Raw genomic sequence first — 17,959 nt, forward strand, 5'->3', positions numbered from 1 at the left:
ACAACAGAAATACTAGAGCAACATCTGATGAGCTTTCACATATTCAAGATGTATGGGAAAATTAGCATCTGCTCTCTGGGAGGCAGGGAAAGCTGTGATGAGAGGTAAAATAATTTCATTCTCATCACATAAGGGAAAACAAACGTATTTAGCAATTAGAAGAAACAATTAAATCCCAGACAAACATACATCCATGTGGAACAACCCTGAATTCTAACAAAACAATATGATAAACTTCCTAGATTGGAGTTTTAAAGGAATTAAATGCTTGGAAACGTATATTTAAAGGAATAGACTTCATTCCATGTGATAGATTAGAATTACAATAAGGGATTAGACTATCAGCAAATTAATTCTACAGTTAAAAAAAGAAATTTAAGCCTAATCAAGTCAAATTATAAACACTATCATGTGTGGTTCTATCCCTAATCTCAAAACCCCCAAATCACTAACTAAAATATACAAGGCACTCTCCAAAATAGTATCAGTGAATAAATCAATATCCATTCCTATTGTGAAATGGGGTGGATTTATCAGTCAGCTCTAACCTGGTCTGGTCTCAGATATGTTGAAAAACCTTTAAAATGAGTAGAAACCCCAATCTACAATTAATACAGTACAATCCTGCACAGAGTGCACTATACAAGGCCAATGTGGGATGGGTTTTACCCCAAAGTCTCAATGGCATTTTAATAAAATATGACTATCAAGTGGACCATTATAGTGAGTACCGTAATGTTTTACTTGTGAAAGTATAAAAAGGTGATTCTGGTAGTAAATATGAAACTGAAATCAGAGGTAGAAAAAATGGTTTAAAAGGATGAGAATCCAGACAGAAGCTGCTGGAAGCAGATGTTCATATTTAAAACTTTATTCTTTTACAATTAATTAACAATATTATGAACATAAAAATGTATAAAAACTTTACAAATCTGAAAATACACAAGAGCATTTTAGAAATTAGCTTAAATATTTCTCTAGAATTCAAGTTGTATATTAAGTCCTAACTTTCAACTGACATTCAAAACTGTAACAACCAATCAACCAGCAGGAGGATTAAATGCTGTTAAAACAACAGAAAGATCACCTTACAGAAAAGTGCTTATGAGAAACCAATGAAGAGATCAATAGATTCACATTACTTACAATCACTCAGTCCTTTTATATGTACAGTTATTAATACGAAATATAAATGTTAAAACAAAAACCAAGCTATTAAAATGTGCTAAATTGCAGAGTAATTTTGGTAAACCTAGCTTAGAGTGATATCTAAAAGTTAAGAGATACAAAGAAAGACATCCTGTGTGTGACAGAGTTTTGTGTGGTTTCATAAACATATCCAGAAAACCCCAACAAACATCTTCAGTCCTGAGCTTTCTGCTTTTTTTGAATCTTGTTGGACTTGTTGAGGATCTTCATGAGGCCTTTAGACATGAAGTACGGCCTCTCCGCAGATCCATCATTACGCTCCAGGTCTTCCACTGTGGGTGAGACAAGGAGACGAGGGTCAGCAATTTGCTGCTCGCTTATGTGGAAATACTGTGTTCAAACATCATTCAGTAAACTGCGTTTACTCACAGAAGCAGAGGAAGAGTGTGTCCACACACATGTTATACACGCTGAAGAAACCGTGTGCTATGAGGTAGCTACCCAACACCACCGTCTACAGGAACAAAGGAAAAAAATAAATCAACAACAAATTCCTGAAACATGGAAACAAGGACTGGTTCTGACATTTAAAGCTTTTCAAGGACAAGCACCAGCCTACATCATTGAACTTTTACAGCCCTATGTCCCTAGTAGGTCCCTGAGGTCTTGTGATCAGGGCCTACTTGTTATTCAGCATACTAGGCTGAAAACCAAGGGTGATAGAGCTTTTGCCACTGTGGCTGCCAGACTGTGGAACTCTCTTCCTCAGAACTTAAGATCTGCAGACTCATTGATTACTTTTAAAAAACAGCTAAAAACACATCTTTTTAGAATTGCATTTTGTTAACTTTGGACTGTTTTTGTTTTATACCTTGTGAAGCACTTTGTGATCTTTTATCTAGAAATGTGCTATATAAATAAAATTTTACTTACTTACTTACAACTATCCAAACATACAGATTAACTCACAATTATTGGCATCCAGTAGTAGTTGAGGTTTTCGGAACGGAACCCGGAGCCTGGCAGCTTTATTCGTCCAGAGAAGAAAAAGAAGGACAAAACACCTGGAAAGGAGATTCAGACTTCAGAACCTATTCTTTCTCAGGAAAGAAAGAAACACAACAAACAGTATGTACACGCAAAGAAGAATTTTAATTCATGTCATAACAGCATGCATAATGTCACAGCCTAAGAGCTGTTCTATCAGAGTTTAACCAGGAGTGAACAAATGCTGCTGAGATGCTTTTATTATTTCAAATCAAATCACTTTTATTGTCACGTCACATGTGCAGGTACACTGGTACAGTACATGCGAGTGAAATTCTTGTGTGCGAGCTTCTCAAGCAACAGAGTTGTGCAAAAATACAATAACGTAAAACAAGCAAAATATAAGAAAGGCTAAATCTGAAAGTAATAAATATATGTACAATATATGAGTATATGCATTACTGGATGTTTATACTAAATATGTTTTTCTACGTGTGTGTGTGTGTGTGTGTGTATATATACATATTTTACAAATGAAATAGAGTAAACAATAAAATAAGATATATAAAATATACGGAGGTTGGTAGTTGGTATTTTCAGTGTTTCTTTTGCACTTTGTAATTTAACATTTATCACTTTTTTAATGGTTGAATGTAAACTATTCCAGCTGTGTTATTGTTTACATCTATAGTTTAAAGTTGTACTTTTTTTTCCTTTAAACTGATTGTTTGAGCTTGTTCTTGTATTTTAGCGCTCCCCTTTAATGCACTAATCGTTTTAGCATGCGGCTACAAACCTCTGAAACAGGTTCTGCTTGGCAGGAACTCACGAGTTCAGTTTTCTCGACGATTTTCCAGTTTCCACTTATTTAACTTCAAAGTTCAATTATGTTACTCCAATGACAGATTACTGGTGATTTAAATGAGAGTGTCTCAGAGTCATTCACAGTGATCAACCCACAGGACGTTTCTGTCTCACCCTGGGTATACATTGTGTGCGTGTCTCTGACGTTTCGTCCCTGGCAGAGCTTCCAAACACACTGGCAGTGTTTCTGCCTTGTGCACTCCTCACCTGCTCTATATGCACAGCATGGCTGATTTGTTTTTTAATCTCATAAATTTGCCTCTCCACCATGTTTGCAGATGTAGCTTGCTGCTGTTTTGAGCCATTTTATCTGATACCTCCACTCCCCACCACACAGCACGAATACCATTTATCAACTAGTTAAGAATTTAACAGCTTAAAAGAGTTTGGACCAGGCCAGACTTGTCTTGCTCCTTTATAGATATAAATTTGAACATATCTCCCCAACAGATTTAAAGTCAATCTACAAATTTAATTGAAAATATTCTATAATAACAAAAAAAACAAAAAAACAGCTACAGAGTATTTTTACAGAAAAATCTACAGTGCTTGTTGCAGCGATGTCGTCCTTACCTACGCCTCCAACCACCATCAACTTCCCAAAGAACAGCAGCAGGTCAGTGACTTTATCAAGCACCACAACCCTGAGAACACACGCAGGGCAGGATGGAGAAACACGACAGTAATCACTCAGTCTCTCAAACACATTCATGTTCTGTACAGGCATTACAGGAACTATAAGCATGCAGTACTAAGAACAGAACATTTACTGTGAAAATAACTACAACACAAACCTTATCACATTTCTCATGAGTAGCTGAAAAGCATTTTTGGCTGAGACGCAGAAGTTTTTCCCATAAATGGCAATCTGACAAGAAAACAGACAGTGATTTTCAGACTCAACTCAGTGGTGAAATACTGGATAAGTTATGTAAAGATAGTAAAACAAATGTTATCATGCTTAGAGTAGAAAAAGTAACTCTTATTGTTCATATAAAAGCCTGTATGATGTCCTCTCACCATGATGTAAGCGTTCCTGTTGATGAACTTGATGAACTTCTCCAGACACCACAAGCAGCACTTCAGGCAGCACATTATAAAACGCGCACAACTGTTTTGCGACCCTGGAGACGACAAGTCAGCGAAAAATCTTAGTATATACATATTTGACCACCCAGTTATTTCAAAATATACTTTTACTCTTATCCTCATAGTTATTCCTGTGGCAGTGACATCAGAGATTATTATCAGTCTTACCTTTTGTTTTCTGGTCAATGTACTCCAGGATAATCCTCATGATCTGAACCAGGGTCAGGATCAAAGCACCAAATGCCAAGGAGCCCAAATGGTACCTTGAAAAATCATTACATGTTATATTCTTAGCCAGTTTAAAAGATACATGTAGCTTCCAGGTGTAAAAACTAAACTAACACTGAACTGGCTAAAACTGGCAACGACAATTAAAGAGACACTTCTGTTTTGACAAAGACATATGTGAAAATCTTCCTGAGCTCCTTCGCTCTGTGGTAAGATTTTAGGTCCAGTTGTTAGTTTCATAAATACAACATCAAGTCCATTTTGTAAACTGGGATAATTTTTGGAGTAAGGAGGATTACTCAGGATATGGCCACTGGCTAGCAATGAATGGGGTCTCCCTCAGTTTCTCAGTCTGATCATTCTCATCACATCTGGTTTTAAAACACTAAGATTGCAACACTCAAGTCAAGGCTTCAAAAGGGGACTTCACAAATCAGTGGGTGACATTATGTTGGCCATGTCCATCTTTTATACTGACATATGTCTACTGTCCACTGAATGTAATGTGCTGAAGAATGAATCATGAAATAGCAGCGTTGATAGTGGAGATCTTTTTTTTAAGAAGAACAAAACTTATGTGGGACATGTCAGGTAATATTAGATCAGCTGTGTAGAGCAGACAATTTACAAATCAAAGTTAAAATAAAAATAGAGATGTGGCTGGTTTAATTCCTGTGGTCTGCCTGCACCCTCTACTTGAAGACTTTGACTTCCAGGTAAAAATGTTTGACAAGGTACAGGACGTAAAACAAAGTTACATTAAGCGTCATCCACAGCAGCTTAGTGGAAAAATAATCCATGTTTCAAATATTTCTTCAGACCTCAATTATAAATTAAGAAACTATCAGGCTGTGTGTGTTACCCTCTGGCACATACTGTAATCATATAAAAAGAATTGGGTCTGGAAATGACACCATTTACTCTGTGATAGCTGCTCATTAACCTACCTGAGTGAGCGTATAAAACCTCCAAAGAGAGGGAACATGGGGATGTCAGACGGTTTTTCGAAGGCCCAGTAGTAGGAGGCGAACGCTCCAGCCAGCGTGCACTGTCCAAGAGCAATGACAAAGTTGACACACCAGAGAAAAGCCACCGCATTGTAGATTTGCAGGTACTGGAGGTTCTTCCGGAAGGGGTCCGTGCTATTGTAGTTAATGAAGATGCAGCTGGCTGAGGTGCAGTCCGGGTAATCTGATGAGGTGAAGTTCTGAGAGGAGAACAAGAAGGTAGAAGTGATGGCGTATGAAATGGTTGTGCATGCATTTGCCAAAAGGCTACTAAAAAAAAAAAAAAAAAAACCCAAAACAAAACCAAAAAAACCAATTATTAACCAATTAATAAACAATCATTTTAAATCCTCTTTAATCCTGAAGGACAAGACTCCATCAATCATCATATAACAACACTTTGCTCTGAGACTGTGAGGTAGAGCCTTCAACTATCAGGTCCCTTTGCTATGGAGTCAGGTCCCAGTTTGAATTCACAAAGCATACCTCTCTATTTTGAAGATAAGGCTGAAAGTTTTCATTTTTTATTATGAAGATTATAGTTAGAGCTGGATCAGGTGACCCTGAATTGAATTACAGTTAATTATCTCCTAGACAAGTGAAGGAAAAAAATGTTTAGAAAATGTATCCCCAGTAGGCTCACCAGAGGGTCACAGTTCTCGGTGCCATCGATACCACTACAGCCGCTCATGGTGGAGTTCAGAGCCACCACTTTGTAGGTGGGACTTCCTGAAGTAGCCAAATATCTGCATCCATTTGTTTAAGAAAAGAACTGAAAGCGTTTATCAAATATATATACTACAGACCATAGTGTAGCCTGAGAATAACATGTACACACATGCAAACATAACATAATGGATACAAAGCAGTAGCCCCCCAGTACGCCACACACACCAGCAGGAGAACAAAGGTGACCACAGGGTACAGCAGAGCGGACATCATGTAGCTGATAGCTCTGCAGAATATCAACACACATCATGAGGTCATGCCAAGGTTTTGTGACATTTTCACAATAAGATAAAAAACGCACTGTTACTTTTACTGTGGTAAGTAAAACTAATAGAGTTTTGAGATCACACTTTTAAGAATAAGAATTGAATTATTAACATCAAGTTTGTTAAAAGCGAGTCAGTCCTGTGGAGGATTTTTTGTTTTGTTTAACCTACTTGCTGGACTCCTGGATGAGAGCGATGGCAATGAGGATTCTTGTGCGTAAGAAGATGAGGGTCAGCAGAAGGATCCCCTCAACTATGCATAAAATTATCACTGAGGAGCAGAATAACGAGAGTCACAAAAAGGAACACAAGCCCACACCCAACTGCTACACACAGATATATTAACCCACATGTGTTCTCCCTGTTTTAGCAGCGCTTTACTTTACTTGGAATGTACTTTATTTATTCTGATCTTTTAACATCCCTAGCTTTGAACTTTTGTATACCAGTGTATCTTACTCGTGTATGTGTGTATACTTGTTTTGTATATTTTACTGTGTAACTACTGCTGAATAAACTGTGGCCTTTGGCCCAGACACACAAAGGAATTCATCTTTTAAAGGATTAATCTTAAGAATCATATTTACCACTTTAACTTTTTGCCTACTTTTATTTAAAATATATATGTATGCACAGGATTAGATTAACAATCAATATTAAGCTACCTATGCTTAATGTGTCAGTGTAAAACAAAGAAAACTATAACCCCCAAAATAAAGGATATTTGTGTTACTGAATCTGTTTTGCAATGTCATTATTCAAGAGGAGCTGTAAACATGACATGCAATTCCTGCATGCCAACAATGGTTTTATTGCATGTATTTTTAGGTATATTGATTTTAGTACATACATAATGTGCCAATAATGTCCTTGTTTATTTAGATTTTATACCTCTCATTTCCTCTGTACTCTTACTTGTAAAATACCACAGAATAAGCTGCTGTGCATAAACTGTCAAAATGGCCATATAAAGAAGAGCACTTTCTTTCTAGTGTAAATGCATAATTTCCAGTTCTAGATTAATTTAATTACTTTTATATCCAACACTTGACCCAATTAGCTTATTAATGCACACACAGCTTGCTCGCTCTCAACCTCTGAGTACATTACAAAGACAAGACTGAGAAATATTTGGTGACATTTGAACAGCACAGCAAAGGTTAGAACTATATAGCATTTTAATGACACTCACAGAATGCCAGCCATGTCTCTTGGACTTCCAGATAACTCTGGAAATTTGTGGTGAATCCAATTGTAGTGATGGTAGCAGAGTTTTGTTTGTAGTTTTGATATTCCCAGGCGCAGTGCCATATTCCTGAAAAAAGAAAAAGAAAAAAAAAATTATTTTGTTTTTTTAACTTCACTTTGTATTTCAAGAGATAAAATAACTAGGTCCTCTTTATATCCAGACATCACTGCCTCTGTGTGCCTGATTTAAAAACTATTACAGGTGAGTATTTACCATAAGCTCCAGCGGCCAACACTCCAAAGATAAGGACCCACACCATGACTGGAGCGGTAAACCTCAACAGCAGCAGGAACAACAGACTGACAAGCATGGCTATCACCAAACCACTGAGACAGGACAAGTGGACAGGATGGAGGGACAGTTAAGACATTTATAAGACATGAAAGCATCAATTTTAAGGTGAAAAGAAAGCCGTGAGAAAGATGTAAACTATATTAAGAACACATATCCAACTTAATGAAATCTCATACAAAGCCTCTGCCACAACTTCTACTGGTACCATTTACTTTTTTGCTGACACTGTCAATAAGGTAATATTTTATATTTGTTCCTGAAGCAATTGTGAGGGCAGTAGTGTATTTGCAATACACTGAAATCATTAACCTACATGACAAAAAGAAAATGCATAGATTATGTAAAAGCAGAATTCATGTCACGTTTCTGTTTGAATTGAATTACACTGTGCAGGTGTTCCTCGTGAAGAGGATGTAAGTGTATGCTGATAACCACATGCTTTAATAACTTGGTACCTTTTTGATAGCAAACAGATCATCTGAACTCACCGACAAGTATATTAATATACAGTACTCATATATTTTTATGTTAAAAAGAATAATTGCCAGTGATTATATTCTGTTAGTTTTCTTATTAAGACAGAGCACCTGGTACAGCATTTCAGATCTTAAGTTGACACTACTACTTTGTGTTATGGCTTATTCGATATCATCAAAACTTCATTTCAAAATCTGACTTCTATCTGTACATCAGCAGGTGGCAGTGTGCAATGCTGGTTCAGCAGGGAAACTCACAGGATGATCCACGGCCATGACGACGCAAAATCTGCAAAGATTCGGGTGGCGATGTCCTTAGCGTTAAAGCTGTTGATAATGCCCCTAACGAAGACAAAACAGGACAAGATGTGGTGGTGGCACGTTTGCTTTTAAATAGTAAAAAGTCATCATCAGATAAAACAAATACTATAAATGAAAAAAAACAAAAAACAAAGAACAACAGCATTTAAAATCCATTTCTAAAATTGGTATGGGTGTAATTAAAAGGTGAGTGAAAAGATCATCATGCAGCCAACAGTGACCATTTTTATATAATTATGTTCTATATGTCTAATGTGACACTAATAAAGCTGGGAAGTCATAGAAACCAGAAATAACCCAAGATATTCAGCATAGGCAGACAGAGAGTGTAAGACAACTACTCATTAATGCTTTAAGGCTGCAAATCCCAAGACAGTGTGTCACATGAAATCTAAGGCCGCTGTGAGTTAAAGGCAGCAACAAGAGCAACTAGAACTAGCTGCTACGCTACGGCTCAACAGAGACTCACAAAACCACCAACCCTGTGCTGCTGATGAGGAGGAAAAAGACACGAGATTATTAAAGTCTGTGGGTTCATTTAGATTTATAGTCATCTTCATAACTAAATGTGATAATGTCTCTTACCCAGTGCCATTTTTGATGAGGGCAACAGTGTCATTCACTGAGTCGGACAAGCCTGGAACATTCTCAAAGTCTTTAGGTATGTTCCCCAAGGCTGCGATATCAGGAAAACATCTCCCCAGCACTAACCACACAGAACAAAAATGGAAAATTAGCCATAAATATGGAGTTAGAATGTTTTTTAGATCTCTATACATAAGTGGTACTGTACTGTGTATTGAATATACAAGGAAATTTAAATGAAAGCAGTAATGTGAATTTGTTACTGACCAGGGGTTGTAGGTATGAGCATGAAAGGACACAGCTCCCGATGTACAATGTCACTAACATTCTGAAAAACATGTTTAACAATCAAGTTTTGGCCAAAAATAAATACTGCATACATAGAATACATAAAAATAGAGACAGCCACCAGTGCTAGCTCTGCCTCCTAGACTGCAGCTATGGTATAAATCTGAAACCTCTACACAACATCTTTTATGAGTTAATGCAAGTTATTTTAAGATTTTCTGACACTGACTTTGAGGTCAAGGTCACTGAGATTTGAACTCGTCCAAGATTTTTAATAGATATGATTTCCTAGGGTATTTTACAAAAAACATGACCTCTGACCTTGACTTTAATCACCAAGGTCACTAATATTCAGACTTTACTGAGATTTGAAAATCAATTTGAAAGTCTCAAGTTTCCCTGTTCTCGAGTTATGATGTTCACAAAGTCGGCTGTCCATGCCACCCGCCCAGTAGCGTGGCAACAATACTTTCTTTTAAACACCATTTGTAGCTTACCAGTTCAGTACCGTTCAGGTTAAGAGATGGCACGCAGTAATTTGGATTGAAAACCGTTGCAGGTTCTACATTTGGAACGTACGACTGTATCCGCACGGCCCAGAAGTCAGAGGGACATTCTTTCACACAAACCTATGGGTGATTAAAAAAAATAGGAATATTTATGCAGCACAGAGAGTAAAGTAAAGAGTGAACAGGAACAGCAAACTGCAGCAGCTGTGTGTACCTGTGTGGTTGGACACTGGAAACCATTGAGAACACTTGCCATCACATTGACGGACATTGCACATTTGAGAATGTCAAAGTAAAGCAAGTTGGGTCGGTCTCTGAAAGACATGAATAAAGTTTTTATTTCATATTATATTATTAAGTGTGTATATATTTTCTATATTTAAATAAAATGACTAAACAATGGTTAAATTACTTATTTGGCCCAACTCCACAGAACCAGCCAGTTGAGTTTCTTGCGTAAAGAACATCTCTTGGATCTCCATAGATCCAAGCTGACAGAGGAAAAAAATACAAGGACACATTAATACTCAGAAAGAAACTAAAACCCAATCATGTAAATGTTTGACATAATCCATCTTGTTCAATGTGTTGCTTGCATTTCATATGAACAGACTACACGAGGGTGTGTTTTTAATTCAAACACTCAGCATTTACTGCCTATACCAGTGTGGTGTCTGGTCGGAGAGATGTGAAAATGGTTGCTAAAATATTTATTGAGGTGGGAAACAGATTGTGGTGTGAATTCAGTAACACATTAATATTGTGACAAAAGCAGTCCAATAATAACTTTTATGAGAAGCAATATGACTAAATTTTGGTTTCAATTCACAGAACTTGGTGTATTACTTTTTTATTATTATTTATTTATTTTTAAATCAAACAAGCATCAAAAGGGACAACAGGATGCAGTTTTTGAGTTTGTTTTTTCCCCTGTGGGGCTTCTTTTAATACACTTATTCTAAGCTGCTGCATACAAAACACACCTAAATCAATGTATTTTTTTTTTCCAAATGTTTTTGTTTTTTTTCTATCACAATGTATGTAGCCATAAACTAGGACCCATGCTACATCTGGCAAATTTTCAGTTATCATTGATTTTCATGTTAAACAGTGGAACATTTTGCTAAACCTGTAGAGCAGATTTCTCCCACTATAAATCCACCCTTGTGTGCGGTGCTTTTAATCATCTCAATGAAGGAAATAGATTTGGGAAATACTAGCCATAGAAACACACAAATAAGGTCATTTCATGACCCGTCAAGCCGCTGTGTTTGCTCTAGATAAGAGATGGCCTTGAGTGTTGGAATGAGTTTGATGACAGAGCAATAACAATCTGCTGACTGGAACTATATGAAGAACATAGCTGTTTATAGTAATTATAGAAACCAAATAACTGAAAGAAACAACAACGGTAATCCTTCACATTGTGTAATCTACTTGGCACATATAAATCAAGAGCTGTAAATCTCTCCCACTAAATGAATCATCTGGTTTGACAAGAGGGAGAAACAGTTAACATGAATTGGGTTACATATTGTTATAGCCTGCTGGATAGAGGCAGGCTTGCTCTTCCACCATACCTAGTTCTTTATATCAACTACATAATAGCTTCAGACTGAAAAGATGGACACATGACTTATGTTTGCTAAAGTGCAGCAGTGAGCGTGAAGTGAAAAACATAAGGATATATGAAAAAGCCTGTGTTGACAGGGTTGGGTTTCTCTTACCTAAAACTCCAACTACTATGTAGCCGATGATGACCAGCAGGAAGAGAATACAGCAGATTATATCTGTACACCCTCTGTGTAAAAAAAGAAAGAAAGAAAAGAAAAAGAAAAAAGAAAGTGAGATAACAATAAATAAAGTAGAAAGGGTAAGCTTTGCATGGGTGTTTGATTTTGTGGTGATAAATGTGTCTTCCCGGGTCAACAGAAACACACACACTACACCAGAAAACACAGAGCTGGACAGAGGACAGGGGGGTTAAAAAGTAATTTCATCACCTATCCAGTGAGCTTTGAGTCAGACTTACCTATTCTTTACAGGTCCTTTGAAATTATGGTCATACTGTGCTGCTTGTCCTGAGAAAGGCAAACATTCGCCATTAATCAACAACTTCCTTATTTGTGAACAGATGACCAAGGACACATTAGCTATTTCTTACATTTTTGAACTGCTGATATAATCTTTGTGTGTATAACTGTACAACAATGGAGAAGGTGCAGTTCTTAAAACAGGTTTTTTGGATAAAGACATATTTTGACCATTACTGTCTTTCAACCTGGTTATACTGGGCTTTTATTTAGCCAGTTCCTGAAATATTCCTTCTAGTTATATTTGTTTAATTTTAAAAACAGGTGCCCTCTTTTTAAAGTAACTTACTTATGCATAAGTGAATAAGGAAATCTTTAAGAGACTTGTATTCATATTTTATGGGCTGATTGTTCATAGAAGTGTTGCAGTATAATCACTATGACAGGAATTAAATTACTAGGAAGAAATATGTCACTTTTGTTTCCTGGAACAGAGAGAGGGACAGTCAGCAGGAACAAACAATGAATCCAGTGGACTCAGAAATCAAGCGGCTCTGAATATAAAATAAAATGCATAATTTATGTTAGTATCTATGTGTTTAATAATAGCACAGTGAGTAAAAAAAACAAACAAACAAAAAAAAAACAACTGAGTGAGGCACAGCACTGACAGCAGCAGCTCTCAGGATAATATTTGTCAGCATAGTTTTTTAAAAGAATTTGAACTGAAACATTGAGACTGTCCTGCCTCTAAAAAAACAAATGTTTAATAGTTTAATTGTAAACAATGAAAATCAGGAAATGTGTTTGAGAAACTGTCAGCTGAAAAAAAAAGTTCCATCCACCAAATTCAGATCTGCATTATCCTGTCGGGCTGGAATAACCTGACAGAACAAGCCACCCATATACACCATTAAATACAATGACTAAACAATTTATGTCTTCGTAATCCACGTGTACTTCATATTTGATCATAAAAAGAAGCTGCACTCCTCATTTTATAGAAACTATAGCATAAGGAAGCTCAAAAAGTACAACATTTAAAAGTCCTCTCCACTGAGTGTAATTTGAATAGGGCTGAAAGGACACTGTGTCAACACTGCACACAGTCCCTCAGGCTTTCCGAGAAGGATGCAAATATTACAACAGGATGTAAGAACTTCATGGCCAATCATGTGATTCAAAGCTGGCAATAAGTAGTCATGATAACAAAAAGCTAATTGTACATTATAGTGTAATCCTTCAAAACAGGAATGGTTAATAAAATACTAATTACTGCAACACATAAGATCAGAAGGTTTTTCATCTCAGTCATTCAAATATCAGGTGTGTCAAACAAAAACAAAACAAAAAAAAAAATCAGTGAAAAGACTACACTAATGTCCTCCAAACTCCCACTCGAGAAATACTTCAGAGATACAAAATGCTGACAACACAGATGGGTTTTCACTGGTTTGTTTTTTCCGTGAGTGTCAGATTTCTTCTGCTAGGAAACTGCTATGTGTTTAGAGTAAATGACAGTCTGGATTATGGCGCATTATAACTTTAGATGACACACACACACACACACAAAAGACTTTTCAGTTCTTCCCTCATAAAAAACAGATGCAAAGCCTTAAACCTTTAAACTTTGAACCTCATACAGGCTTTTTTTTTTTTTTACAGCTTGAATTTGCAAAATTACAAATGACCATAAATACAAAAGTTATCACATCCTGTCTTAAGATGAATGAGGCAGATGACAGAACAGACCCATCTGGCAGGTTGAGCAACCAGTTAAAGCAATGACTGAACATTTTGGGGAAGTGGCGCACACAGAGACTGACTCAAAAAAAAAAAAAAACCATAGATGTTGCCTGAATTCTTTGGTTTGTCTGTAAAAAGAAATGATGACTTGGTTAATTGTCACCGTTAGAGTCTGACTTGTAACATTTTTTTTTTTTAATATTAAAATGTTTGTGACTCATGGATATCTTGTGGTTAAACATTCCAATGGCTACAATAAACCACAGAAAGGTTTTCTTATTAGAACATCAATTTGCAAAATAATGAAAAAAAAAATAAGAACCTTAATCTCCCCCAAAAGAACATGGCTGCAGGATTTTAAGTTTGCAAAGTGATTTTAACAAATCACCAGAGTTCTGGGACAGTGTCCTTTGGACAGACGCAACAAAAGTGCAGATATTTGGCCATAATGGACAGCAAAACAAATACAGCATGTCAGCACGAGCACCCCATACCAACTGTGTTAAGTCAACCATGAACAGGAGCCAGTTTAGCTCACTGGGATGAGCAGGTGACCATAAGCAGTATGGCTCAGCCTCAGTTCAAATCCGATCCGCTGCCCTTTGCGGCATGTGTTCCCTTCTCGCTCTCCCTCTGTTTTTCTGCCGCTCATCACTGTAACTGTCTAATAAGGCCAAAAAAATAATAATATAATAAATGCACCTCTAACTTTTTACCCCCTTGAAAACCTACTACCAGTAACTCTTGAAGCTCTTTTCTGAACTGAGTGTTTTCTGTCACATTTCAGATCTTACAGAACAAAATGTGTGTTTGCATCCAAAGGTAATGAGAGTTGTCTTTGCCTGTGCAGCTACCCTTGGAAAAACGTGGAACCTATTCTAATGAGCGTCAAACCATGTTTTATTGATATATACTAGAGGTGTCAAAATTCATTAAGGATACCTGGAAAATCGTCAAATGCTGTAGAGTCAAATGCAAAACCTGTCTGACAGGTAAAGCGTGGCTGTGTTTTACTGTGTCATGCAACAGGTCAATGATCCCAAGAACAGCAACAAATCTACAACAGAACGTCTAAAAATGGAAGGATTTTAACTGGGCCAGTAAATCCACTCACCATTAGACAGCTGACATATAATCTTTTTATTTAACTCAGTCATTTTAGAAATGTGTTAAGAATGTAAAATAAAGCCTATGTGTGATTCTCCCCTCTCCTACATTAGCTTTATTAACAGAGTTATGTTCTAACATTAGTTCCCCTGTTGAACCAGGCAGGCTTAACAAGTTTTGTGGTCAATGATTTGCAATAAGGCACATCTTTCTCAACACTGTCTAAACTTTCTTAACCGAGACAAAAGTGCAACAGCTCCAAAAAGGGCGCAAACAAATCTCTCACTAATGAATCAGGAAGTGTCCCCAGCCCTGAAAATGATTTCTACTTCCTTATGAAGCCAATCAGAGCAACAAAGAGTAGCTTTAAATCTGACTCATAATTAGACCCCACACACACGCACGCACGCACACACACACGCACACACAAATAAAGAACAGAGGTGTGGTCACCTGGTTTTTACAAGTTATATGGAAAGACATGAAATCCATCCATGTATGTTTACCCCAGGAAGGGTTTGTTTATTGTAGCCTCATCAAACCTGCCAGAGTGTCAACAGACTCATGACTTACTCTAACACAGCAGACTCCGATGCAGAAGGTGAAGTGGCCAAAACGTTTTCAGCAGCAGCAACAGAATTTGTCTTTTAAGAATCTAGGTTTCTCCAGTTTAAGACTTTGTGTGCAATACCCACACTAATAAGTTCACCACTTTCTTTCACAGTGGAGCGCCTGGTTAGTTCAAGCCCTTATGAAAATAGCAGTGTAGTCTCTTCCAGAGTTTTCCCTGCACATATTATCAGCACCCACTAAGGAAGCTTTCACCTTCCACCAAAGGAAACTCATCAACCCTGATAAAAATATTAACCATTTTCTATCATAAGTAGATTTAAAACATTTTTATTTATCAAAAGGCCAAAATCTGTTAACTAATGCAATACAGACTCCCTGCTTTTACACTATGCAGACCAACAGTGCTTACGTGTACATTCACCCTAATGTGAAACTGATCATTATACAAATAATCTTCACATATTTTCATGATAAAACAGTGATTTCAAGCCTAAATAACTGAGGATTCTCATCAGGGTTTGTGTGACAGTGAAATGACTCGAAAAGGTCGGGAAACTATTGTAAATGTCAAGTTATTGTGTACATTATTCACAATCTCACTTTACAGACCAAAGAGAGAAAGGAGCTGGAGAACAAACTGGTATTTTGATGAGATATAATTAAGTATTTAGATAACTGAGTAAGTCATTTTACTAAAATTACTCAATTCTCATCTTTTAAAGTCTTTAATGACAGTAAACTGTTTATCTGTAGGGTTGATCTTCATCACATGAACTGAGAAACCTTCAATTTTTTTATTTTTACTAAATGGCCTGGAAAAATCTGACAAAATTATAATTTTAGGTTACAGTAAATTAAATTATTCAAATAAACAAGATTAAAAAATGGTGGAAGGTTAAAACCTCTGTGGTGACTACAAACGTCTTCTATGCAAGAAAACCCCCACAAACATGAACAGCAAGTCAACCTGTATCTCTGTCCTTTCAATGTCTTGTGTTGTGAAATTTCCATATTGAGCAATGACATGCATTTTCTTAACTAACTAAACAAAGGCTTTTTATACATCAGATTTCTATCAGAACCAAACCAGGTAGCGTTTATACCTTGGACTACAAATACCCGAATAGATAGCAAAACTCTTTTTAAAAAAAAAGATTCACTATTTGTATCTAATCCTTCTAACCCTAACACTGCATAGTTAACCTTCACAATTGACTATAAGGCCATGCTCAGTTGACACTGTGATTATTTCTAAGCATGACATTAATAATGAAAGAGGATTTAAAGAATAGAATGCAATTATTTCAAACTATTTTAGCCTTCTTTTTTCTCCCATTTGGATATTTTGTCTTTTACCTTACAGTCAGGTTTCTAAGGTGTCCTGATTTGTCAGTAATAAAACTGTCACAACATTTTAAAACTAGGTTATCTGTAAAACAATAAAATAGTTTGATTAGGCTAATATGTCACACGTGTAAAAATACACGGCCTACTGTTTAACCGGAAGATAATTAAGATATCACTGAACTTTTACAACCTAGCAGTCATTAAAAAAAAAAATCCACGTTAGAAACAATGGGTTTATGCTAATAATCATTTCATTAAAAAAAAATTTCATAAAAAAAAAAAGAAGTTAGAAACCTTGAATTAAAACTCTAAAAAATGGCGTGACACAACAAATGAACACAGTTCTCACAAAGCATTTAACTCTAAACTCGTTCATTTCGGAGTTTTCTCAGCTGCTGTTGGTAATTACAACTTTAACGGCTGAAAGCAGATCCTCTGAGAACAACAAGGGCCGACGTCAGCTCACCGTACTCGGAGTTCGGATTTTCCTCTTCTTGTGTTTTTTTAGCCATGTTCCGCCTGGATCGCCACCTGTTCCTCCTTTACTCATAAAACACAACTTGTTTTGCACACGGCGAGCTTAAAACTAAACATAAAAAGAAGCTAAAACCGACTTTTTCCGAGCGAGCTTCGCCGCGTTCGCGCGGACATTGCAACTAATGACTGAAGAAATCTTTTTCTTCCTGGCAGCTGTAACCAGGGAATGACGCGGCACGCGCACCTGCTGAGGGATGCGCACCTTCGCGGTGGACAAAGATTGTTTATTAACAAGAGGACTCGCTCTGCATACCTCATAGTAACAGAGACGGAAAGAGAATAGCTTAGGAAGAAATTAAAATGTATGTCTGTGTTTAATACTTTGAAAATATGTGTGTAAATTGTAAGTAACAGAAATAAATAAAAAATTAAAATTAAAAAATTAATTAAAAATAGTTCATGCTTTTTCAAAACTCTGCCTTATATATGATGGGCTTACCAAACTAAGTAAGTCTTGGACAGTGTGGTCAAATTTGCCAGCCCAACAAGCCTCAGGAGATCATTGCTGAGACTCCGATGCCCACATTAAATAGGTTCTTGGATATTTGTTGCTAAAATAAATAACTTTAACTCTG

At 36.6% G+C, this 17,959-nt stretch overlaps 1 protein-coding gene across 2 annotated transcripts; it reads right to left on the reverse strand.

The window, feature by feature from the left end:
* Positions 1-855: 855 nt before the first annotated feature.
* On the reverse strand, positions 856-17,587 carry slc44a4 (solute carrier family 44 member 4). Of its 2 annotated transcripts, XM_005452708.1 has the most exons (23): positions 17,314-17,587; positions 12,074-12,122; positions 11,769-11,842; positions 10,454-10,532; positions 10,256-10,355; positions 10,030-10,161; positions 9,512-9,572; positions 9,245-9,365; positions 9,141-9,146; positions 8,597-8,680; positions 7,782-7,894; positions 7,512-7,634; positions 6,491-6,590; positions 6,187-6,279; positions 5,968-6,070; positions 5,265-5,524; positions 4,258-4,352; positions 4,021-4,124; positions 3,795-3,868; positions 3,574-3,644; positions 2,119-2,213; positions 1,579-1,663; positions 856-1,481 (listed from the first exon to the last, which is right to left on the reverse strand). In XM_005452708.1, exons 1-23 carry the CDS (start codon positions 17,357-17,359, stop codon positions 1,363-1,365), a joined length of 2,187 nt encoding a protein of 728 aa, XP_005452765.1. In that variant the 5' UTR covers positions 17,360-17,587; the 3' UTR covers positions 856-1,362. The 2 variants fall into 2 exon arrangements, with proteins under 2 accessions (XP_005452765.1, XP_003447266.1); XM_003447218.3 differs by lacking the exon at positions 9,141-9,146 and having other exon boundaries at positions 17,314-17,586.
* Positions 17,588-17,959: the final 372 nt, after the last annotated feature.

This window comes from Oreochromis niloticus, linkage group LG22 (assembly GCF_001858045.2).
Source record: "Oreochromis niloticus isolate F11D_XX linkage group LG22, O_niloticus_UMD_NMBU, whole genome shotgun sequence".
NCBI lineage: Eukaryota > Metazoa > Chordata > Actinopteri > Cichliformes > Cichlidae > Oreochromis > Oreochromis niloticus.